Below are 26,400 nucleotides of genomic sequence, written 5' to 3' on the forward strand. Positions count from 1 at the left end.
TTTGAAGCTTTCATTTATAACCACAATTAGAAAAATGTTTAAAATTCATGTGACTTTGATACATTGCTTGGGGGCAGAGGGCTTCAAGAGGGATTTGGAGTGTTTCATGTCACCCATTTCTGTCACCTCATCCTCTAAAATTTATCACTGAAGCTGTACACATATAGCCAAAATAGAGTGACAAAACAAAATGGAAAAACAAACAACTATTCTTTACTTCTATCTTTAGTTCTTAAATTTCTCCCTTATTGTCTTAAATATTCAGCTCAGAAATGCTAATGATGCCAGAAGTAAACACCATAGAGACTAATTTGTGAATTAATGAATTGAATACATTGTCATTTTCCAGCATTTAACCAAGAGCATATATCCTTTGGATTTTATGTAAACATTTCCCATTGGTTTTTAAAAATAACGTTCCATGATTGTAACATGAGCTCATTTCTAAAACTGTTGGCAATTATGCATTCCATAGCCTTTTGCCTCTCTCTGCTCCTCCTGGGCTCTCTTCCTTCTCTTTCTTTTCTGGCCTCTTTATTCTTTCTCTTTCTTCTTCTTTCTCTTTGTCCCTTTCCCCTGAGTTTCTCTTGAGTTTTATCAATAAGACCTTTCAAAATCAGTAAAAACTTTTTGAAAACAAGAAAGCGATCCTTAACAGCTTGAGTTCAAAAGGTAGCCATGTCAACCTTTGATTTTCCCAAAGGGAAAGGTGGACATTGAATTATTTTGGATAATGTGCAGAAGAGTGAGACAGAGAATAATAGATCATTTCAAAGCTATGTTCAGAAAATAGGCAATTGTAGAAAAGGTGTGAATCATATTCGCAGACTGAGATCACAGTACATTACTCTTTGGCTCCTTAGTAGACTTTTTTTTCAGAGCCCACCATGTACCGTTCTCTGTGCTAGGCACATGTGGCTGCAAGGAGAAAGACCCAAGCATTAGTTGAGCACCTGCACTGTGCCTGCCCTGCTGGGCCCTCTGCTAGGCACCTCACATGTGAGCTCCTTCAGGCCTCGGAACAGCCTTTCCCATTTCCTAATGGAGATCAGAGAGCTTTTGCATCTTGTCCTCGGTCCCCTAAGTAAAGGAGACAAGATGAGCACCTACATCAGTCTAAAGGTCAGAAACAGTTGGCAGAGTCATAAAGTGTTACAGAAATAGTATAAATTATTATTGTTATTCTTTAATTCTCTGCCTGATAATTTATCGCTGAAATTTTTGTTGTTTCATCTTCATATGTCTCAACCTTGAATATCTTCGAGGACACTTAATGTCTCATTTGGTTGTGGTCATCTAATGTCTTTACACCTCTTATGGCCCTGTCTTGAGGAATTCCAGTCCATGAGAAATATAAAGTGATCCCTTAGTTGGAATGGTTGCTGTGTTCTAAAGGGATAGGGTGGGAGAGTGGTAGAGAGTCAAGCAGAGCTGGTTAAAATCCTGGCTTTCTGACTTACTAGCTACATGAGCTTGGCAAAGTTTCCTAAATGTTCTGAGCCTCCATTTGCTCCTGGCTAATGTATCTCATGCATAGCCACCACCCATCTGTCAGTGGAAGCTTGCATGTCACTATGATGCTGAACAGGTTTCAGTGGAGTTTACAGACTAAGATGGACTAGGAAAACAGGCCTGGCTGGCGATCTGCTTCTGGAAATGAGTCAGTGAACACCCTATGGATGACAACAGTTCAATCCACAAAGCATCATAGGGATGGCACAGGACCAGGCAGTGTTTTACTCCAGTGTCTTGGGGTCCCCATGAGTGGGGGCCGACTTGATGACAGCTGACAACAACAACAAAAATGGAAGTTAGAGGATTATTGTGAGAGACAAGTGAGAGAATGCTACTAAATGCTTAGCATAGTGCCTGGACACAATAAGAAGTCAGTATTTTAGTCCAAGGTGTTAAAGTGAGAGGCCAGTATTCTGAAATAGACAGGCTTATTCTATATTTTTGTTGTTTTTATGGTCTAGTTACTATCGGAGGAACAAATGTGCATAGAAAAACTAGCATCAAATTTTGAAGTGATACACAAGTATGACATTAAAAGGACGTTATGGTTTTAACTTTTATGCTAAAAAGCTCGGTGGGAACAGTTGGAAGTTTCTGGTCTAGCCAGATAGAAGAGTGGCATATTTCCAGTATGAGTTCCTAGGTCACTATTTCAGATTATTTTGTCTTTAGCTCTGAGTAGCTTTGTGTAGGGAGACAGCACACAATGGCGGTAAATCCTAAGAACTCTGGAGTCTTGTCTTGGTTTAAATCCCTGCCCCACAACTTAATTGCTGGGTGACTTTGGCCCCCAGTTACTGAACCTTTGTAAATCTTATTTTCTTCTCTTACAGAAAAAGGGTAGGAATAGTACCTAGCCTATTTTTACCATGGTAAATATGTAACCAATCATTTGCCTTTTCAACATTCTTCACATGTATAATTCAGTGACATTAACTATGCTTATCACATGTTCAAATTTTCCCATCACGTTTTATCAGAAGCTGAGTGTCCCGTAAGCAGTAAGTCCCTCTTTTCCCCTCCCTCACACTTGCCTGGTAACCACTGATAAACTTTGGTCTCTATGTATTTTCCTAGCTTAGGTATTTCATGTAAGTGGTATCATGCAATATTTATCCCTTTATGACTTGTTCTACTCAGCACAGTGTTTTCAAGGTTCTTCTGTGTTGTAGCATGCATCAGGGTGTCATTTCTCTTAATGGCTGAGTAATACTCCATCGCATGTATGCACTGCATTTTATTTGTCCATTCATCTGTTGACATTTAGGTTGTTTCCTCCTTTGACTATTGTGGATAAGGTTGCAATAAACATTGGTGTACAAATATCTTTTTGCATTCTTGCCTTCAATTCTTTTGGGTATATACCTAGGAGTGGAATTGCTGGATCATATAGTATTTCTATGTTTAACTTTTTGAGGTGCTGCCAGAGTGTTTTCCACAGTGGTTATATCATTTTACAATCCCACTAGCAATAGATTGAGAGTTTTAATTTCTCCATATCTCACCCATATCTGTTCTTTTTTTTTTTAATGATGGCCATTTTAGTGGGTATGAAGTGTTATCTCATTGTAGTTTTGATTTACATCCCACTAATGATTTTTTTTAATGATTGTAAATAATAATAATTGTAGCCTATTTTTAAAAATTGCTTTTTATCTAATAAATACTAAAATAGTGACAGTTACTGTTCTAAGTACTTTACCACTAAAAAACCAAAACCAAACCTGTTGCCATCAAGTCTATTCTGGCTCATAGTGACCGTATAGGACAGAGTAGCACTGCCCCATAGCGTTTCCAAGGAGTGCCTTGAGGATTTGAACTGCCAACTTTTTGGTTCACATCCATAGCATGTAACTCATTTAATCTTATAAAAATTCTGTGAAGTTGGTTATTGTTATTTTTTCTGCATTAGAAATGAGAAACCAAGGCACAGATAAATAAGTAACTTGTTTTAGGTTGCTCAATTAGTAAGTGACAGAGCCAACATTCAAATCCAAGTAGTCCAGCTCCAGAGTTTGTTTTTAACCACTGGGCTCTGCTACCAATTCTGGAACTGAGCTCTGATGATACAGGCCAGATGTGGGAAATGCTCAGGTGCCAAACCATAGTAAATAATCTTGAAATGGAGAGATTTTAGAATAGTTTTTGGGCAGAAACACTTCTGAATTTAAATGGAGTAGTAACTACCAACTGTTTTTAGGTTTTAATGTTTTGATGTGCTACTAGAAAGACAGGCTTCCCTCGGGCCCATGCCTGCCCTCTCCCCTGTTGTTAAGCCATGGACTCTTTCAGAACTGGAGGGGCTTTAGACGCCTTCAGTTCTAGGGACACTCGCAGTAAGATGAGGACTCTGGGTCATAAACATATGAAAGTAATAGAACTAAGAGTAAGAGACAATGGACTGCAGATTATAGGTAATGCTTACTTATATAGGTATCATTCATGAAAGGTAGCATCGTTCTCTAAACTTTGTTATATAATTCGTTAAAAAGCAGGAAAAAATTTTTATTTTTTTTAACCTCTAGCTACATTTGTATTTTGGAGTCTTGAATATATTCCCTTGCTCTGTGGGTTCTCTCTGTATTTGCATCTTTATGTTGATTTCTATTCTCTTTCTGTTTGTACATCTGGGCCCTTTTTCTTTCTTTCCTCTTTTTGTCCTTTCCTACTTAAGATTTTTAAGGAATCAATGACATTAAATGCTCATAGTCAGTTGATCAGGAAACTTCCCTTTTTTGCCTTTGGAGCATTTGCTGGGTAGCCCCTAAAAATAAAGGGGCCTTGTTTTCAGTGTCAAGAGGAATCAGGGTTACAGCTCAGTCAGCAGCCTTCTCTCCTCCGCTTCCCAACATATACCCTCTAGAAGTTGGAAGTCATGGCATTCTCTCCCTAAACGCGCCCCTTCCTGCGCTGGTGTGGGAGTAACTGCGGGTAGAGTGTGAGTTTGAACTTGGTGGGTCTGATGTGAGTGTAGTAGAGTAGGTACTGTTTTGAGAGCATGGGCAAGCTAGTCTTTGTGGGCTGTTTCTTGACCTGCAGGGAATCCTAACTTTGGCTTAAGCCTTACACAGTCCTCTGTTTTGGCATCCAGGAAAAATTGTTTGCAGCACTTGAGCAATGTAGTTTTCCATGGCTGATATGGCATATGGGAAATATGGGTGTGAGGGGAGGGAGGAGAAAGGACAACATGTATTAGGGGCTGGATATATAGTTTACTTGAGTGGGCTTTTATATGGAATGGTGCGTGATATGTGGAGGAGTGTATTTCATGAGAACTTGAATTTGAGGGAAGTCTCTTGGTGGCACAAATGGTTAAATGCTTGGCTACTAACCAAAAGGTTGGTGGTTCGAATCCACCCAGAGGCGGCTTGGAAGAAAGGTCTGGCAGTCTACTTCTGAAAATCACAGTCATTGAAAATTCTGTGGAGTACATTTCTACTCTGATACACATGGGGTTTCCATGGGCCAGAATTAACTCCATGGCAACTTTTTTTTTTTTTAATTGGTCTTTTTTTGAAGGGGTGGAGGTGGGGTGGAGGTCATCCCAATAGCGAAATTTAATGCAAGGAGAAGTACTGACTTAAGGCAAATTTAAATGCTTATATAATCCAGGTTGTCCAATCTTACAGAGTTTTACAACTCCTATGCTTAATACAAACTGTCTATATTCTCAAGAGACAAAAAGATACTCTGATTGGCTCCACGTGAGTCAGGAGTCCACTGTGGTCCAGAAAGCTGTGGCTAGTAAACCAAACCCATTGCCGTTGAGCAGATTCCGACTCATAGTGACCCTATACGACAAGGTAGAACTGCCCCATTGGGTTTCCAAGGAGCGCCTAGCGGATTTGAACTGCTGACCTTTTGGTTAGCAGCCGAACTCTTAACCACTGTGCCATAGTGGCTAGTAGGAATGATTAATCTATTACAAATGTGGGATAGTAGGGTGAAAGGAAATTCTAGAGACATGAGCGTGCCATCCATTTTCGTTCAACATGGGTCGTGTTTATAGATAAGGGAATGGTCGGGCAGAAAAGAGGCACTGGTTATACAAAATGGCAGAGTAATCCAGGGGCTGACTGAAGGCTATAGAATCTTTCACTCCACCTTTTAATCTTCAAATTCATTGGCCATCACATTTCAGGTCTTACCTTACTTGATCTTTCTCTGTCATTTGACACTGTTACCCATTCTCATTGAAACTCTCCTTCACATGCAAGTCCAAAGTAGTGTACTTAATGTCATGTTGTTATTCCTTTTCCCCCCAAAATGGAATGTTTCTACCCAAATACAGTCCTTAATGGTGTTACAGGACTTGGCTAAATACTAATCACTAAGCATTTTAAATTGCTCTTAGGGACTTCTTTCTGTGGAAGTTAAGCCTTCTTTGGCTGTTGACTTTCCTGAGTTCAGTAACATTTTATATTTCATGCTCTATATCCCTTTTTTTATATCCCTTAAATTTATCATCTCCATTCATCCTGGAAATCATAATTACTTGGCAAAAATGCAATGCATTTCTGAATGAAGGAAGTAATTCATTTTTATTAATATGTGACTATGGCAGATTATCAACTCAAATGCGTTTGAAGTATTAAAGTGTTTTAAGTTTTTTTTTTAATATATTTATAAGACAAACTATGCAACTTAGAAATAAGTTTGAAGGCTGGGTGTTTATGTCTCAACATTTGGGGACTTGCCTGGCTATAAAGGGCAAGCAGTTCACTTTCCCTTTTTTGTTGAACTTGAGCTGACTCCTTCACGTTCACCATGGCAACCTCAGTGATCAACACGTACACAGGCTCTGAAGTGTGCTGCCAAAACGTTCCAACCTTAATAATGAATAGGTATGCACTCCATTATACAAGAGTCTCAACAAGTCACTGCAAAGCTGATGTAATACTAGGATGTCATTTCTTTCTCACAGTATGCCACTGTAAAGGTCTAATCCTTGACTTCAACCATTGGGAACAGTTGTTTTTTTCTGCTTCTATAATATATGGAGTGGAGCCCTGGTGGCACAGTGGTTGAGAGCTTGGCTACTAACCAAAAGTTTGGCAGTTTGAATCTACCAGCCGCTCCTTGGAAACCCTGTGGGGCAGTTCTACTCTGTCCTATAGGGTTGGTATGAGTCGACTCAATGGTGATGGGTTTGGTTTTGGTTTTAATGTATGGAGTAGTTCTACCCCGTACTCATGAGGTCACCACGAGTCTGAATTGACTAGATGGCAACTCACAACAATAATAAGTGCTAAGCCCCTTTGGTCCCTTTCCTACCCTGACAGTGATCAATATAGCTTGCTTTGCGTTCTCTCAGTTTGAACAAAGAAAGTAACATTGGAAGGCAAATATTGCTGGAGCAGACAATTTTAGTTTAATGCATCTTTTTCTTTCATGGGAATGCAAGCCTCAGCTGCTCTGATACTTAATCAAAGCAGATCCCCATTTGCTTATCTGTTCAGCCGCACTTTTATCTAGGCCAGCTGCTGCTCTCGTTGCTGCTATAAAAGCCCATTGCTGTCGAGTCTATTCCAACTCATAACATCCCTATAGGACAGAGTAGAACTGCCCCATAGGGTTTCCAAGCTGTAACCTTTACAGAAGCAGACTGCTACATCTTTCTTCCATGGCATGGTAGGTAGGTTCGAATCACCAATGTTTCGGTTAACAGCAAGTGCTTTAACCACTGCGCCACCAGGACTCCTAGTTGCTGCTATAACCTGTTGCTGTTGAGTTGATTCCAACTCATAGTGACCCTACTGGACATAGTAGAACTGCCCCATAGGGTTTCCAAGGAGCAGCTGGTAGATTTGAACCATTCACCTTTTGTCTTTAGGTTAGCAGCCTGAGCTCTTAATCACTACACCACCAGGGCCCCACCTATAGCCACCCCTAACTGGAAGGAAGTTGTCTCGGTATCCTAATGGTTTGGACCTGCAAAATTGCTACCTAGAAACTGCACCCAAAATTGGTGTGTGAAATGGGCAGTTTTGTATATAGCATTGCAGTACTTTAGCACAGGAATCAACTTTTGGAATAGAAGTGAGGATTGATCACTGATTTCATAAAAAAAAAAAAAAAAAAGACTTTGTTTCTCTTAATATTATGTAAAGCCTTTTATATGATCCTCTTTTTTTAACTTATCAAGACAATTTTATAATCTAAGGTGATTATTTCTTCTATTTAAACATTGGGTCAGTTTGATGATATATTAATAATTATTAAAGTGTACTGCAAACTATTATATGGTTAGAGTCCTGTTAGAGCTCCTGAAAATATTTGAAGTCAAAGCCTCCTTCCAGGTATTATTTATAGCTTATGATTTATACAAAATATGGCTGTAGCTCTGAGCGGTCATCATAGAATTTGTACAACTTCCTCCAAAACTTGATCAATCCTACTTTTAATTTTAATGTTTCAGAGAAATAGCGTGTACACCATGATGACAAGGCACCTTCAAAAGCTGTACTGATAATTACTTTTCTCTAGCCCCTTTTGAGGCAAATGGCTTACTAGACATTGATTTGTTTAGTCTTAAACAGAACTTTAGATAGGAAACAAGGCCAATTGTGTAACAGCGTATGAACTGAGAGCCACTTGTATCGGAAAAACAAATATAATAGGCCTGAATTTTAAATTTATACAAATGATTATACAATGTGAATGTCAAACCTCAGTGGAAATCATTTCTCTTACACAAATGTGCACGTGGAGCCCTGTGCCAGCATTGAAGATGGAGTTCTACAGAGACTCCAGGCACCTCAGTAACCCTGCTTCTCTGAATTACATTAAACCAGTTGGGACATGATGAAAGAACGCAGCGTATAAACCCCTTGAGGGCCTATGAGTCACCATCTAGAAAGGTTCTTGAAAGGGTAAGAACATTGTATAGTTTGATCAATAGGAGCCTGAGAAGTAGGCTACAGGGTAAAGACAAGTTGAGGATTAAAAACTTTCGGGAACTTAAAGAATTGAATTACTATCCTAAGAAAATTCCCAGGAGAAAAAGAGAGGGAGGGAGAAAACGAATGAGAGAGGGGCAGACTTTTTCATCACATCTCAACCAGCAATACTTCTTCTTGGTCAGAATTCAGCTCAAGTAGATTTGATCGAAGTCAGTCCTTATTATCCCAGCCCTGATGCAGAACTGTGAGACACAAAGAAATTTCTAGAGATCCAGGCACCCTCCCTCGTAGTTTTGAGTACATACAAAGATAGGCTTGTAAATGGCACTATAAAGGATGGGGTTTCAGACTTCAAAATTAGGGCAACTGTTTAATAGAATATTTCACTGAATGAGGTTCTTGTTCTATTTCTCCAGACAGACTGAACCTTTTTTTAATATACATTCCCATTTTTCATATATTTACTTTGAAAATGTTATGAAATGGTTTATCAGCTAGGTTTTCCTCTGATTACTGCTATTTTAGTACAAGTTAACGAGCTGTTCCATTACCATGGTTATGAGAATTTAGACTATGTCTGGAAAGGAGTTATCAGTTTTAATAGTATGGCCACTGTAGCGAGTACAAAAGCATACGTAAAGGAGCCTGGCTAAGAATTTCTGAACTCAGAGCAGATTCCATTATCTCTACTCCTTTGACTTTTTCCCTATTCTCAGAACATTTATAAAACGCAACTATGAGATATGAGTAAATAAAGAACTCAGGCTTCCAAGGAGTCTCTATTAATACGGTATACTTAGCATGAGCAGATCAGAGTGCTGACTGCTCCATGACAAGTCCAAGGAAGAAGTGGACCTCTGTCCTGGGGTGAAGGGCTGGAAGGGGAGGGTTTGGGTTGATGTGTGTGTGGAGGCAAGGAGGTCAGGGAGTGATGGTAGGGGGAGAGTTGCTCCACTTAAGGACTTATGACCTTGAAGTTGCATCCAGCACCAACCCCTTTTTCCGTTTTTCCTACATCGATTACACAAAGGAGACTTTGTGTAGAGTAGCTCTTGGCGTATCCAATTGGGATTTTGAGAAAAGCTGATTATTTTGATAAGACACTAGAGAAAGAAAGTACGAGACAAGGAGAAGGGAAAGAAATGTGGAGGGAGAGTTGGATAAGGTTGTCAGCCAGTTCTAGTTTGTTCTTCATTTTGTACCTGTCTCATCCATGCCTCTTCTTGGCTTCATGCCCTCTTGAGCTCTGTGATGGAGCCTCTCATTCTGGCAGCTGGCCAACTTGCAGCCAAGCCCTGGACAACTGTATCTGAAGGGCGTGGAAATCAGGGTCCTTGGTCTGCTGTTCCAGGGTCTGTTTCCTGGGTAAGAAGATGCAAGTGACTACATTTCCAGATGACCTCCATAGATACTATCATCTTCTCTTCCTAAGGAGCACACAAAGGATGCTCCTGGGGCATGGTGTAATAATTACTGCCAATAGGGTTATATGAAAAAAAAAATGTATACATTTAAAGCATGTTGTAAAAGACCGACTTTACAAGGACACAAAAACACTTCTATGCAAAGAGCAGAGGAAAAAATTCAGAGAAAAAAAAATGAAACTCTTGAATTGAAATTAAGGTACACATTCATTGTATGAACACTGAACCTAAATGGAGGAACACTGAGGTTTCCTCATTTTAGAGGTTGTGTAGAAATATGAAGCCTGCCCTCAGTGTCCTGGGATTGAAAAGTTAAACTTTTCTTCTGCTTGGTCCTTCTTGTAGTTTATGATTCTCAGTTCAGGCTCTTTCTCTAACTCACCAGTAGGAGAAGAAAGTAGTTTAGAGTTATGCTGGGCAAATGCAGGTCTTCCTGGGCAAACCAGTGAAACAGGAACCACAGCTGCTGTATTTAGAACCCAAGTTAACTTGAGTTCTAAGTACGGTACCCAGCCAAATGGGAGGGAGCCCTGGTGGGGCAGTAGTTAAAAGTGCTCGGGTGCTAACCAAAAGGTCAGAGCTTCTAACCCACCAGCTGCTCTCAGGAGAAATATGTAGCAGCCTGCTTCTGTAAAGATTTACAGCCTTGGGAATCTTAAGGGCAGTTCTACTGTGTCTTACAGGGTCACTATGAGCCAGAATTGACTTGAAGGCGGTGGGTTTTGTTTTTTTCCAAAACAACCCTCGTAAAAAAAAAAAAAAAAAAATTTTTTTTATAGGCAACCTTTATTCTGAAATATCTCATGTTTCTAGTAGAGAGGAAAGGAAGTGAAACAGCTTTCTGTCCTGGAACACCCCTTTGTAAAGGCGAACTCAAGCCTGGCAGAGGTGCCTTCGTAGAAGGCAGTCGTCCCTGGAAGCTAAGAGCACAGGGTTTGAAACTGACAGGGAGATACAGACTTAGAGTTTTTCCAGAAAGGTGACTTTCTGCCTATTGGATTTTCCATTTCCATTAACTAGGAGCAGTCCCTTAAAAAAAAATAAATAAATAAACTGGAGGAAAAATAAAACAGCCTCCTGTTTCATGCCCCAGGCAGTCTTCCTGTGTGAAGCAGTCTGCAGCAGCTGGTCAGATGTCCGGGGAGGAGTTTTCCCCTTGAACTCTGGCTGTGAAGTTCTTAGAACCTCTTAAAGAACTTTCCACAGAACTCACGTAGGCCTGCCCTTTCTCCCCTGTTGTCTCTCTCAGTTTCTTCTTCTGTTCTCAGATCCTTGTTTAGAAGACCATTTTGGATGGGAGAAGTAGGTGTTTTTCCTCACAGCCTGGAGACATTTTAACACGAATAAGCGCTCCTGGACTTGAGAAAAGGAAGCAAAAACACTGCCCACCAGTTTTCTATGTGCCGTGCGTGCTCCTACTCTGAGCAATGCCTTGCCCTTCTTTCACATTACTCATTTGAAGACCTCAGGGCCCTTTATAACTATTAGTCATTTTTAGCAATGAAGAGATTGTTCTATTTATAGACAGGTAAACTAAGGGGCCGTGGTGGCCCAGTGGTTAAAGCTGCTAACCGAAAGGTCGGTGATTCGAACCCACCAGCCCCTCTGTGGGAGAAAGATAAGGCAGACTGCTTCCATAAAGATTATAGCCTTGGAAACCCAATGGGGCAGTTCTACTCTGTCCTATAGGGTCTCTGTGAATTGAAATCGACTCGATGACAATGGGTTTGGTTTGCTTTTTGATTTAAACTAAGGCTGAAAGGAAAATTAGCATGACGGTCGAATCCTGGTGCAGTTTTTTATTTCTATCTTTAAATCAAGCTGTATTTTCCCCAAATTTAAAGTAAGAGTTATGGTCATGAAATACAAAAAAAAACCATATGCAAAATTGTGCTATGTTAAATTTGCAGTTATCAGAGTCAATGCAGTACCTTTGTAGCTTAGTGAGTTTAGGTTCTTAAAACCAAGTGTGTTGAAAGAATCGTTTGCACTTAGCTTTCTCTCATGCATATAAATTTAGTGCAAGCCTCTGTTTTAAGGAGTTTTGTGTGGTTGAGTGGACATTGCTTAATAAGCAATTGAAAAAGTTAAGCATAACCTAGAAGTAAGCCGTTTACAACTATGAGTCACTTTCTGACAAGCCAATAAGGTAAGAGAACCTGGGTTGCAAAACAATAACTCAGCCAGCCTGAGGGACCCTGGAAATATATTACAGGTATCAGGAAAACAAAGCAGTAGTGTTTTAGCAGGCTGCAGAGAACTAGCTAAGGTTGCAAACCAAACAAAATTACTTTACACTGACAATGCCAATTTTTACATTTGTTTCAGAGCAAGGGACGCTGAAACCACCGGAGGTAAGATTAACATTTAAAATTTTTTTATATTTAAAGTATAAACTTTTGCATTTTGAAATTGTTTGCTAACTTAAGCAGGGTTTAGAATGCTACATGTACCTTTTTAAATGAGAAGAATAGAGGTAGAGTGAGCAAGCAAGTGCTTGGGAATGAAATGCATGAGTTAAATCACAGGAATTTTCAGAGTCACTGTCTGAAAATCTTAGGTAGAGAAAAAAATGTGAACGTGTTACCTAAGACTGTGAAATGGGGACACTTTGAAATCTGTGCATTCAGGTAAACTTCAAACAGGTATTGTGGCAATGCTTTGGCACTAAGATGGAGGTACATTTTCCTAGTAACCTGCCATGGAATTCCGCAAAACCTTGAGATTTGTACAGTTTAATGCATCTGAAGGCACTCTCTTGTCCTGAATAACATTGATCCTGTTAGTGCAGTGCTACTCAGCCCAGGGAGTTGGTAGATGTGTCCCCGTCGTGCAGTGTTGTGTTGCTGCCCAACCTTTGCCAATAGTGAAAAGTTCTAACATTGTTCATGGATGTGGCTTTGTGTTTCTAGTAGTTTTCCATCTGAGCACAAGCGTGATTGTTACATCCTCTTCATCAAGTCGACATCTGATAACATTTCCCATTGGTTTAACATAGAGTCTAACTCCTAGTGCCTTACCCGTTGTTGTCGAGTCAGTTGTTCCGACCTATAGCAGCCGTATAGGTCAGAGTAGAACTGCCCTTCAGGGTTCTCAAGGAGCGGCTGGTTGATTCAAACTGCCAACCTTTTGGTTAGCAACTGAGCTCTTAACCACCACACCACCAGGGCTCCCCTAGAAGTAGGTAATTCCTGTCATATCTCAGAATACAGTTGTTTGAAAAAAGAGCACAGAAGAATGAAAAATATGGCAGATTCCAGATAATTATTGCCTTGGTCTTCAGTCAGAAGTAAGATATTTTCCACCTGATCCCCGAAGCAGTGTATGTTCTCAAAAACAAATCCAACACCAACAAAAAACCACTGTAGCAGGGAAAATTAAAATGTAAAATATGTGTGATTAGTTATGTGAACCCAAAGTATAGTCATCTGAGAACTTCTGAATAAAAGAATGGCAAAAAGAATTCTGTACCAAAGTTATTTTAATATGTAACAATTGTGTCTCTTGAAAAGAAGTGTAATATTAAAAAAAAAAAATTTTAATATTAGTATGTTTTAAGTAGCATTTATATAATTAGTAAAAAAAAAAAAGAAACGTACAGTAAGATGTCATATAATAGACATTTGTTTCTACTTTTTTGCATACGTGCATAGAAAGGTATCGTAAGTACGATACCAGGAAGCTCATAGGCACCCGTGTGGGCCATCAGTTGATCTTTTAGACTCTAGATCAAGGAATGCATAACAGGATAATATAATAATATTCAAAAGTAGGCCACACAATTTCTTTTTGGACTAAAATAAACTAAAATTTTTTTTTTGTGTGTCTAGTTGACAAGTAAGATTTTTCATAAGAGCTATAAGGATCCTTCCAGCAGTGCCAATGATGATCTTGGAAAGCAGCCTTCGTTCTCTTACTCTCTCATGCTGTTATTAGATTATTGAGACAGATTTCTTTGTAGAGCTTTGGACTTCAACGCACTGTTACTTAACATTTACCTTGTATAGATATAGAAAGCAAATAGTTTTACTTTATTTTAATTATGTGAAGTGGGTGTATTTACAGAAGGAAAGTGTGCTAATAAGAAGCGATTAATAATTTTCACATGATATTAAATAATTCTCTCAGGCACTTTTATACTCTACTTCTAAAAGTTACAGAGAAGCCTATTGTGAAAGGAATTAATTTTCACATTAATTTTTTTCAACGTAACATCATTTTTTTAGGGACTTGCTTAATTTTTAAATAGAGTAAGTATAATTTTTAATTAATAATCTCTACTCTGTCCAGATGGATAATCACTGTAAGCTTTTATACTGGCCTTACCATTTTTTTTTTTTTTTTTACCATTTGGAAACGTTAGCTTTGTTTAAGGGAGATGGAAGTAGCAAAAAAACCTTCAAAAGCATCTTTCACCTCATAATTCTTCAACAAGGCAGTGTGTAGGTGGTGCCACCCTCCAAGGCTGATGATTATATGATGCTCAGGACATAAATGGTGAAGCCCTTTTTAAGTTCTGTGATTTTTATCTTTTCCACTCCTTTGAGAACCTTCTTTCTTTCCATGTACCGGTTTATGGAGTCCCTGGATGGTGCAAACAGTTAAGTGCTTTGCTAATAACTGAAAGGTGGGTGGTTTGAGTCTACCCAGAGGTGCCTTGGGAGGTAGGCCCTGTGATCTGCTTCCAAAAGATCAGAACTATGAAAACCCATGGGGCACAGTTCTGCTCTGAAGCACGTGGAGCCCTGAGAAGTGGGAACTGGACTTGACTTGTCAGCAACTGTTTTTTTTTTTTTTTAGTCCTCCCTTGCTTCCCATTCAATAACCGTGATTGTGAATTTTTTACTTTTAATTTTATACTACATTCTCAAAGTAGGAAACGCTGGTGGCGTAGAGGTTAAGTGCTATGGCTGCTAACCAAAGGGTCTGCAGTTCGAATCTGCCAGGCACTCCTTGAGAACTCTATGGGACAGCTCTACTGTGTCCTATAGGGTCACTATGAGTCGGAATCGACTCGACGGCACTGGGTTTGGTTTTGGCTTTGGTTCTCAAAGTAGGTCAGTTTGCAATAGTCACAGGATCCATGGGTGTCCATAACCTGTTTATCTCAGAATTGCATTCTGGAGTGGTCCTTCAGAATCTCCTTCTGGCACCAGAAAGCAAGTTCATTATTATGTATCTGTTTATTTGCATCAAACAATGTTTATCTCACATTGCATTCTAGAGTGGTCCTTCAGAATCTCCTTCTGGCTCCAGAAAGCAAGTCATTATTATGTATCTGTTTAACCAAAAACCCATTGCTGTTGAATTGATTCCAACTTGTAGTGACCCTATAGGACAGAGTTTTTTTTTTTTTAGAACTGCCGCATAGAGTTTCTAAGGAGCACCTGGTGGATTTGAACTGCCGACCTTTTGGTTAGCAGCTGTAGCACTTAACCATTACACCACCAGGGTTTCCTGTATCTGTTTAGGTACTTTAAATTCATTTCCTCTTGCAGGTTTTTCTACCTTGAAAACAGGTGCAGGAACCAAAGCCAGTTTCATAGAACAGTAAAAGTTTGCTTGTTTTGTTGGTAAACTCAACAGAAAGAATTAGGTATTTACCAAAAGAGGCAGGAAGAGAGAGAGAGATTCTTGGATGATAAAGATTGTTTGTTTTTTCTTTTTTAAAAAGAAATTTAAGGTAATAAGCAATGAAACAACAAGAAATGAACTAGCAACTGCTTATAAAATTAGGCTTCCCCCCCCGCCCCCTTCTAGGTAGATCAAAGGAGATTAAGAAGGGTCTCATGATCTTGTGTGGCTGTAATGGAGTGAGAGCTCCAGTGGAGGGAGGGAGGGAGGGTTACTAGATAAATGCCCCATAGGCTTCCCCTCCTCTTCGTGCTGGAGACAAAAGTCCGTCCAGCTCTGTCCCAGACTTTGGAGAGGTGTGTTGGACAGGGTATCACAGAATGACAATTGAAATTTGCGTTTTAAAATTACTCTAAACATGTTCTGCTGGACCGTTCCAAGTTTTTTTACAAATGATATAAAATACTTTTTAGGTGCTTTTAAAGTGTAATAAATCTCAGACTCTCAAAATGCCCTTGGTCTAAGTAGCTGAGATTCCCTCCCCGCCCCCACGCTTTTTTTTTTTTTGTCCTTACCTGTTCCTGATCCTAGTTTACTCAGCTGCCCAACCTTCCTGTAGAAAACTTTGTTTTCATGGCCATTTATTTTCAGTGACTTTCCAGAAGGAAAAAACCTAGAACATAGGCAGAGGGCAAAAATTTATGGAATATTTTATACTTTTTGTGAATTTAAACATTCAAAATACCAGTGAAATATTTAATACTGTAATGATGTACATCCACGGCATGCTTGTCCTTAAAATGATCACTAGGACACAGTCCATGGAGTTAATAAAAATGATAATAGAAATAACTATCACTTAGTAATCCTTACCATGTGGCAGGAACTGTTCCAAGCATAGAATATAAAATTAACCTGATAGCTTCTCACTGCAGACCCTATGAGGTAGGTACTATTATTACCCCCATTTTATAAATGAGAAAACTGAGGGGCAGAAACATTAACCAACTTGCTTGATCAAATGAGTGCCAAGTGGCAGAGTCTGAATTTGAACGTTGTCAGTCTTGATTCTAGAATCTACACTCTTAATAATTGTATCATGTTGCCTAAATTCCAGGTAATACATAATTGCTTTTGAATTCAAGCATCTTTTTTTACATTCTAAGTTTATTGTCTTTGAATAGTACTAGTTTAGGGACTCTACAAATAAGACCAAAAGGTTGGATTCTTGTGTTCCAAGCATTTCCATGGTAGGAGGTGTAAGAGCAGTAGAAAAACAGCTTTAATTGTACATTAAAAAGGTGGTGGGATAATGTAGGAAGCAAATAGCAAACAACAAGATACCTATCGTTATATATTTGCTTGTTGGAAATATTATCAGTTGTGTCGTTCAATGTCCCTTATGTAGAAAGCACCAAAAATTACTTCTTTTGAAAGCAGTTTTGTTATAAGTTATCAGATATAAATTTATAACTCATCATACTTCCCTTTTCTGTGCCTTGACTCCCAAGAAGCTCAGAGCTACATTTTCTTCTCCTCACTCACAGCAACTCTCTCTACACTAGTTTTTCCCATGCACTTATCCATTTTACTCAACATAGCTTCAATGCTGATTTTAATGATCCTATCAGTCTTTTACAAATCCATTTTGAAAGTAGTTGGGGTAAAACAACTCCATTTTTTTTTTTTTTAATTTCTCCAGTTTGCTCTTACCTGAGAACCTTGAGAAGCTTCGAGGCTCTTTGGGAGCCTGTAAGACCCCATTTTGCCCATTTAACTTGTGAGTGAAAACAACACAAAGAACCCTGAGCAAAACGCATGGCTGATGTGTGCTTTGGAAAGCCAAGTGTGCTCTGAATGAAACTGAGTGTCCACACACAGGCATAAACACTAACGCACAGAAAAAGAAAATTGCTTTTGTGAAAATCGGAATTATATGGCAGTTGTAGACTCAGCATTTCATCCAGTTGTGTAATGAAAGGTGAAAATCAAGTTCTTATTAATTCATGAGATTACCATAGTTATTAGTAGGAATGAATTTAACACTTGTGAAATTGAACATTTAACCATGCATTTTCTAAGATTTTAAAATCTCTTTTGTTTTGCATCTCATCTATAAATTTCTACCAAGTGGAATTTTTCTTACAGATTTCTTCTCTATAATAAGAATTCACTTTCATGGTTTATCAGCCATCTGTCTGTGTTGTTTCTTAAACCATTCAGATATACCAAAAAAACCAAACTTACTGCGGTTGAGTTTATTCCAACTTATAGTGACCTATAGGACAGAGTAGAACTACTCCATAGAGTTTCTTAAGGAGCAGCTGATAGATTCGAACTGCTGACCTTTTGGTTTACAGCCCACCTCTTAACCACTGTGCCACCGTAGCTCCACTCTGACATAAGCGGTCCATAATTCAAACACAATTCTCATTTAAGTGTTTGCTAAAATCAGAACTTGAGATCTTTGTATTGAGGTTGTACACCTTCTCCACCCTCTGGTGTATCAGGCCCCAGTAATGACTGAGTTAGAGTTTTGGGAAATCAGTCTAGGGCTATTGCTCATAGACTTTTGCTAACAGCATTTTGCAACCAAAAATGGCTGCTTGGACTTTGTTCTCGTATTTCCTGTAGTTACTGTGACTTGAAAAAGAAAAAAAAATTGCATCACAGCACACAGAGATGGCAAATGAAAAGCTATTTTCTTTTCCGTAGTGTTAAAAAATATCAGCAGCTTCTCAAATGTAATGATGTTCAGGTACATTTGAATCATGTTGAATCATGTTCAACAATTTATCAAATGCAATGATGATATTAGAGAGATAAAGCTTAAACTATCTATTTTTTTTTTTTTTAAATCTATATACGTATATATATATGTTTATGTATTAACTGTGTTTTGAGTAAACTTCATTATATTTTTAATTTGACAAAGTACAACATTCATTGGCCTTCCCAAGTGTCAGAATTAATACAATTCGATAATGCAAAATCACCAACACGTCTTTATTTTGCTGTTTTTCTGTACAGAAACGGACCAATGGACTGCGAAGAACCCCCCGACAAATGGATCCAGGTATGTTTCTGATTATACAGTGTCTATGTTGCTCTCCTTCATATCCCCAGCACCTGGTACTGTGCCTGGGACATAGTAGAGCACAATAGATATGTGTTAAATGTTTGTTAAGGAGTCCTGGTGGTGCAACAATTAAGCATTCAGCTATTAACAGAAGAGTTGGTGCCTCGAACCCACCCAGTGGGCCTGCAGGAGAAAGAGCTGGCGATCTGCTCCTGTAAAGATTACAGCCTAGAAAACCCTACGGGGCATTTCTCTGTCACATGGGGTTTCTTCGAGTCTTGACTTCACTTGAGTGGTCATGAAAGGACATGGTAATTGCTGTAGAAGATCAGGCGTATTGTTGCTTGCAGTTGGTACGTAATGTGTGACCAGGAGCTGGTGGCCTGATGTGTAAATCATTTACCCGACAGTGCTTCCTAGGACAGGGTCATATGATGAATAACCACCAGTACAGTACTCTTTCCGCACTATGAACTAGTTATTTGCTTACTGAACAGCCTCAGGGTGCCTGGTTAATGCTAATATACCCAACACCCTTCCACCACTGCCTCCCAAATCTGGAATGAAAATCAACCAGCAAGCTGGCACATACAAACTAACATTTTCTAAAGGTTCAGAGAGGGAGTTAACTAGACAACTTTGGTACAACCTCCTCATTTGGGAAAATACTTGTCTTCATTCTTAATCTATACTATTTTATAATGGAAGCATAGGTTTAAGGACTTTGGGAACAACCGTTCTCTTTGGAGATCAGTTATTTGTCTGCAGAAAACGTTCAGTTGTATTCTATTTAACATTCTGAGGTTTGCCCTGTTGTTATTTTAGTATAGTTATGGTTTCATCCATTAAGTAATACCTTCCACATTTTAATTACCAGAGTTTTGTTGTGTATTTGATCATGTGATTGTGGGTAAAAGGTATTCGTGGCTAAAAAAAAAAAAAGGTATTCGTGGCTAAAGGATCCCAAATATATGAACTTCATAAAAAATCAAATGAAACATAAAATATCGGGTAGCCTTGCTGGAAAGTAGTCTACATTGTTCGTTTTGTTTTGTTTTCTCATCATAACCAGTGTTCAGCTTGCTGTAAAGTTTAGCTTTCAGAGTGTTATGGCTTTTAACCAAAACCACACCCATAGTAGCCATGCCAGTTTATGAGCTGTTTGAGAAAATTTATAGGAGCTTTATTGCCTTTGGCTAGAAATTGCCTCACTTGAGTTCTGAGACCAGTTGAAATCTTTTAACTACAGAACAAAATTGAGGCCATTAAAAAATAGGGGCTCTGGGTTGCTTTTTAATACTTCTAACTTTTTCAAGACACTTCCCTGTGTGGTATGTTTGTAATGATGTATACCTAATGTTTACCTAATGTTTTTCATTAGGTATAGTAAATTTATGAGTATATTTCCCCTTTTTTAGAAAAATAAACATAAAATGGTGATCTCGCCTGTTGTTAGACGCTAATGGGGTAACAACTATATTTCACCCTGTGTAGCTGTCTTTTGGTGTTAAGCTGGAATTGTGTTTAACCCTTTGCCCTTGAGTTGATTTTACTCCTAATGACCCTATAGGACAGAGAGGAACTGCCCCATAGCATTTCCGAAGAACAGCTGGTGGATTTGAACTGCTCACCTTTTACTTAGCAACTGTACCCCTTAACCACTGCACTATCAGGGCTCCTATGTGTGTGTAAGGTTGGTTGTTATTTGTATCTCTGCCTCTTCCAGCTGGTGGCTGGCATGGCTGATGCATTGCAAAGCTTCTTTGTTCAAAGTGAACCCTTTCTTGACCACCATTTTGCTCTGAGTTAACCTGACGTAGATAGCCACACTTCTGCAGGAGGTACTCCACCCTACACTGTTTAAACAAGGGGTCAGTAAAAGAGGCAGGCCTAGCATTGGCAAACTGCTTCCAACGTGCGTTATATGTTGTTAGCGCTTTTACCGTGGAGGTTCCTTCGGTTTTTTTCTCTTCTAGCTAATTTAGTTGACATTTGCAAGTGTGCTAATATGCTGACTGCGTTCCAGGGACTCACTTAGGGTGGCTTGTAGGAAATAAAACCAAACAACTAATTTAACAGTTTGGGAGGCCAAGTAACAACTTCCTCAGGTCCAAATTTCAGAGCCATGTAACAAAAATAAATTTTCCATTTTTTCTGTTGACTTTTTTTTTTTTTGCACGAAGGACCTTAATGTACAGTTTTGTGAGTTTTTTTTCCCCTCCCAGTTGCCATCAAATTAATTGTAACCCATGGTGACCCCATGTGCTCTATGGGGTTTTCAATGGCTGATTTTTCAGAAGTAGATCTCCAGGCCTTTCTTCCAAGGCACCTCTGGGTGGACTGAAACAGCCAACCTTTTGGTTTGCAGCCAGGTGTGTTCACTATTTGTACCACCCAGGGACTCCTCTGTGAGTAGTAGGTGCTTCATAAATATGTGTTAAATGAATTAATGGATGCCCGTAAGCTATTTCTGAATGTGTCGGCTCTCTCGCTTTTTAAATTCCTCCTGCTGATATACTCATGGAACCTGGTGTGGGGCATGGCTCTGAGTCATGTGGCTTCGGCTTGGGTCTAGGCTGGGCTATTTCCTTGCTGTTTGACCTTCAGCAAGGTACTTCACTTCTCACTTATAAAAGGAGAGTAACAACAGTACCTACCTTATAAAGGTGTGGATTGAGTTAATGAGTTAATATATATAAAATACTTAGCAGAGTGCCTACTGTGTAGTAAATGTAAATGTAGCAATTATTACAATAATTATTTTGTATTAGAGCATATGATTTAACATTGGACATTTTGGCGTGTGTAGGAGTATCAATCATATTTGCCAGTCATTTCTTTGCAAAGCACCCTCAATTTAATGATGAGTTTTCCTTGAAGTAACATCTACATAATTACCATCATTTTCAGATTTGCCATTATCCCAGAGTCCCCTTCTTACCTAATAGCTTTTGTGATCTTTTGCTTGTCTTTATGAAGAGACACAACAGTGGTGGCTGATGTTTTTGGTGAATTTAACAGTGTTTGTGATTGCAAATAAAGAAACAAAAAAGTCCCAAGGTTGAAAACATATACTGTGGAGTTCTATTTAAACTCAAGGAAGATAGGTGTTGTAAGTTTACATTGTGGCTTGTTATCACATCTAAAACATTCACCCTTTATTAATCATCTTTGTAGACAATATTTGCAGAAGGCTTTGTAGCTCATTTTTTTTTTTTTTTTTTTTGTAGCTCAGTTTATTTCTTGTTATCTTCTGTGTGATAAGAAATATATCAATTTATAATCTTGACTGCTTTTAGATGTATGGTGATGTGTTAGGTGCAAATTCTGGTAGCTTTTTTTGGTTTCTTAAATATAGCAGAGTATTTTCATCAGTTTTCTTCCTGAGACAGATGTTGGTATCAGGAAAGTAACACTTGAAAGAGACAGATCAATTATTTCAGGCACACAGAGGTGCTAGGGCTTTTTCAAGAACATGAGATCATAAATCCCAAGAAAATCTGAGCACTGGCATAATATTTTTTACCTAAAGTGGCACTCAAGGTCAAAGTTACCAATTAAATTTTAATACTAAAGCTTTAAAATTTTCCTTCTATCTAAGCATAGGAGATAGAAGATTTATTTAAGCTTGCATGTGGCAAATCTATATACCAGAAAATGTGTTGTTTTAACCAAGTCCCTGTTTTTAGACTATTGCAAAATTGTCTTATGTCTGTGGAACTCAGAGCATCCTGTACCTAAGTCCACAGTCACTAGCTTTTAAAAAATTCAGACTGTTGTTTTGTATGCTGCCTAAAGACCAGATGGTCGATCTGATGGGAAGGGTCTAGGTAGCTTACCCCCTTTGCAATCTAAAGTTACTCATGTGACTTGCGATAACCTTGAACAGCAAATGAATAGATAGTGGTTAAACTGATTTAAAAAAAAAAAAAAAAAGTCCTTTCTGAAGGCTTTTGCTTCTCATGTGCTCATTGTTTAACTCTTGATTACAAAGAGGTACAGGTGGCTTAGAAGCATTGCCTTTTTCAATGAGATGTTGTTTTACTGTTTCTTAGCAGAGACATCTTCAAAGATGGTCACTTTCTCTTTCAAGTGGATAAGATTAATACGTAACACCATTCCTATTTATTCTTGTATGGAGGAGGGAAGTCAAAAAATCTTTCTTTCATTACCAACTTTTTGTATTTTATGACATAAAACATATGCAGTGTCTTTAAGTATAAAATACGGCCCCTGTTGACAAGGAATTTATTTCCTACCTAGAGAAGGAATAGATATAATACAAAGTTTGGACTGCATAAATGCGTGCATATAAATGTATATATATAAGCATTTCAATATCATATTCTATTTTCTATATACTGACCCAATATGCTGAGGCATAGTGTCATAAAAATAATTAGCAAATAGACCGTTAAACTTATGAAAAAAGATCTAACTACACAGTATGTGCAAAAAAATGCAGAAGGAATTGGAAAAAGGAGAAGCAATTGTGAACTCAAGCTGCTTTTATACTGAGTTAAGTGTGTATATGTTTTCATTTATATAAATAAAACAATTTTTTATGCCACTTAATGTATTGAATTATAATTTAATACAGTTTTCCTTAGTGTTTTAATTGCAAAGGATTGCTAAATTCATGTCAAATCTAAACAGAATTGTTGGTTTCTTTTAGATGTATTTTTAAACATAATGTCAGTTTGCTCAATAGAGAATTTTTATATTTTAGTCTCCATCTAGAAAAAACTGATGAGAAAAATAGCAACCTGGAATTTTTAAAATAACTAGATTAAAAATACATTTTTTTCTTTTCCTTTTTTTTTTGAGGGAGACAAATGCATATTCTTGAAGATTTTAGTAAATGAATTTTTGTTGGTAATAAATAAGTAATAAAGTTTCCATAGATGGACAGCATTTCCATATTAATCAGTTAAACCCACTTCTGTCTTTTCTGTCACCTCCAAAACTAATTTCTCATCAAATATAAATCCTAATCTAAATATTGGGTGCATAATTGTAAATGTGTAAAAATATATTTCACTTTGAAAGAATTAACTTGAAAAAACCGGGACAATGGAACCCAGTAATTAAGATTCATTGCAGAGAAATGAGAAATCCAAGCTGTGAACGAATGCTGGTGAGCATGCTCTGGTTTTTAAAATAGCTGATTTCTTTTTAAGCCTCTCAAAGTATAGGCAGGGAGACTCGTTTTTCACTAAGGCAGTTGATCCCTTGTAGTTATTTTCAGAACTACCTTTTAATTCCCTTAACGATGATCACAGATCTCTGAAATGCGTAGCACAGTTTCTTCCTCGTGTCTTTTTTTGGTTTGGGGAGAATTTGTTTCACCCTTTAAAGGCTCTTTCAGAGTTCACAGAGCATCACTGTCGCTGTCCACAGCAGGTTTGTACACGCCTGGCCCAGTTAGTCTTTTACGGTGCCTAGGTCGCTATGAGTTGGCATCAACTTGATGGCAATGGGTTTGGTTTTTTTTTTTTTTTTTAAGGTTCCATCAGAATAGGAACAAGATGAGGTGGCTATTAGAAGACATACACAGAGTACTTTGAGGTGGGAAACAGCATCAGAAGTGTGATTATTTAAGTAACAAAACATTTGGGCTCTTTTATGCAAAACCTATCTTTGGGTGGTTTCTGACCTCCTGATTTACAAGTTCTGTTACTATGATATCTTAGAAGATAAACTACGTACCTATTAAAGGTTTAGGAAAAATTATGAAAAGGAAATCTTGAAGCTGGTGAGTTTGTTTTTTAGCATTTCATCATTGATGGAAGTTTCTTTACTTAAACTTGGAAGACCAGAAATGGCTTGGGGCTTCCTTTGCTATATGTAGTTGAATGGCCCATTCCAATGGGTCTCATCTGAAGGCTTGATTAGAGAAGGATCCAATTCCAACGTCATTTACATGGTTGTTGGCCAGACTCTGCTCCTTTTGGGCTGTTGAACTGGTTCCTAGATGGTTTTTGGCTGCCAGGTTGTTCCTTGCAGTATGAGCCACCCAACATGCCCACTTGTCTCCTCAAAGAACGCAAGCCAAGAATGTGATAGAGTCTAATAGGAAGACAGAAGTTAAAATCTCAATACAATCACAGAAGTGACGTCTTGTCACTTTTGCCACATATTATTGGCTATGAGCAAGCCATAGGCCCTGCTTATATTCACCTGGCGGGGGGGGGGGGTATTAAACAAGCATATGAATACCAGGACATAGGTGCTATGGATTGAATGTGTCCTTTCAAAATACATGTTGAAGTCTTAACCCCTGTACTTACAAATATGAACCAGTGTGAAAATAAGGGTTTTCTTTTGTTGTATTAATGAGGTCATACCAGAGTGGGGTGGGTCTTAAACATAATCACTTCTAAGTGGAGTGCCCTATAAAAAAAGCAGAATAGACACACATAAGGGGAAGAGACCATGTGAGAAACCATCTATAAACCAAGGAACACTCAGGGCTATTGACAAGCTCTGAGAGATGAAACAATTCACCCAAGGTCACACAGTACCAGTGGGTTCCATGACTTAACTGCAATGTATTTGGCTGCAGAGACTTCATCCTTCTAGGAAACTTCTTTGTACCCCACTTACGCCAAGCCTTAGACAGAAAAAAAAAAAAAATTTTTTTTTTTTGAGGGAAGCTTAATTCCTAAGGGTTAGCTGCATAGCACAGGGTGAAATAGCAGTGGGATAGGGCCCGTTTTGCAGACCTCATTAGTGGCTGCTGTTACCAAGCATATTCATAGGTGATTTTATTTTATGCGTTGTTAATTTTGAAAATGTTAATCTGAAACTGCTACAGTCTTTCAATTAATTTGGACGAGTAAAACTGAGAACCAGAAGAATCCCTAGCAGAAGATAAGGCAGCTAATTAGAGGCGTCTGAAGCAAACAACTGCAGACTCTGGCGCTGAGACCTGCTGTGTGGATGACGCCCAGCGGAACTCACTCTGCCTAGCAGTTCTAAAACGAAAAGAAAACCTGGCAGTCTAAATATTAAACTTGCAGGCAGTCGAATGTTTTTAAAAAGCCATTTTAAGGCGTCAACTATTTAAATTATAATTGTTGAATAGAATACAGTTCTGGAAACCGTCTTCAGATGATTTTGCAATGTTGTCTTTTAGCTAAGTATAGCAATGATAGAAGTATAATAGATGTTTGTTGTCAAAGTATTTTTTCATGTCATTTATGATATTTCATACTTTTAATATTATTTCAATATTTTTTCTGAATTTAAAGGTGAGATAGTATACTTTTTTTAATAATACTTGACCTTCTTTTGTAAATTAGATTTTTGAGTTTTAAAATGTTAGAATAAATATTTTGGAATAAAAAACATACAGAAAATATAAGGAAGCATAAAAAAGTTCCCACTAGACAAATCGCCTGCAACCCCCTCACTCAGTGAATAGCCCTTTACCCTTTTCTTTTGTTATATATTTTTTTCTAGTACTTTTTTCCCTTATGCATGGCCATGTGTTTATAAAACATGTGTATTTTCAGCTTGGCATCCTGCTTTTATCACTAACATTTGTTTTATGACCATAGTTGTTCATTCATTTGTTCATTCAACCCTTTGACAAGTATGCAGAATATGTGTTAGGGTTACAAGGATTAAGGTATGTTTTTCCTCCCAGAACATACATTGTCATGGAGTAAAAGTAATAGTGTCAGACTCGTGATCAGAGAGGTAAAGGGAGCTGTGCTTAAAAGAGTCCCTAGGTAGTACAAATGGTGCCATGGAAGAAAGGCCTGGTAATCTGCTTCTATAAAGATTATAGCCAAAAAAAAAAAAAATCCTAAGGATCACAGTTCTGCTCTGTAACACATGGGGTCACCATGACTCTGAAACAACTTGACAGCAACAGGCTTTTTTTTTTTTTTTCAGCACT

The 26,400-nt window shown here is 38.3% G+C and overlaps 1 protein-coding gene across 3 annotated transcripts in view; it reads left to right on the forward strand.

The window, feature by feature from the left end:
* Positions 1-26,400, forward strand: part of VAV3 (vav guanine nucleotide exchange factor 3) — a 419,739-nt gene that overhangs the window by 275,985 nt on the left and 117,354 nt on the right. For all 3 annotated transcript variants that reach the window (XM_049880207.1, XM_049880206.1, XM_049880209.1), the window contains 2 exons: positions 12,170-12,195; positions 18,446-18,491. In XM_049880207.1, the coding sequence (XP_049736164.1) occupies positions 12,170-12,195; positions 18,446-18,491 (72 nt within the window). The remainder of the gene's footprint in view (positions 1-12,169; positions 12,196-18,445; positions 18,492-26,400) is intronic.

Source organism: Elephas maximus, chromosome 3, assembly GCF_024166365.1.
Source record: "Elephas maximus indicus isolate mEleMax1 chromosome 3, mEleMax1 primary haplotype, whole genome shotgun sequence".
NCBI lineage: Eukaryota > Metazoa > Chordata > Mammalia > Proboscidea > Elephantidae > Elephas > Elephas maximus.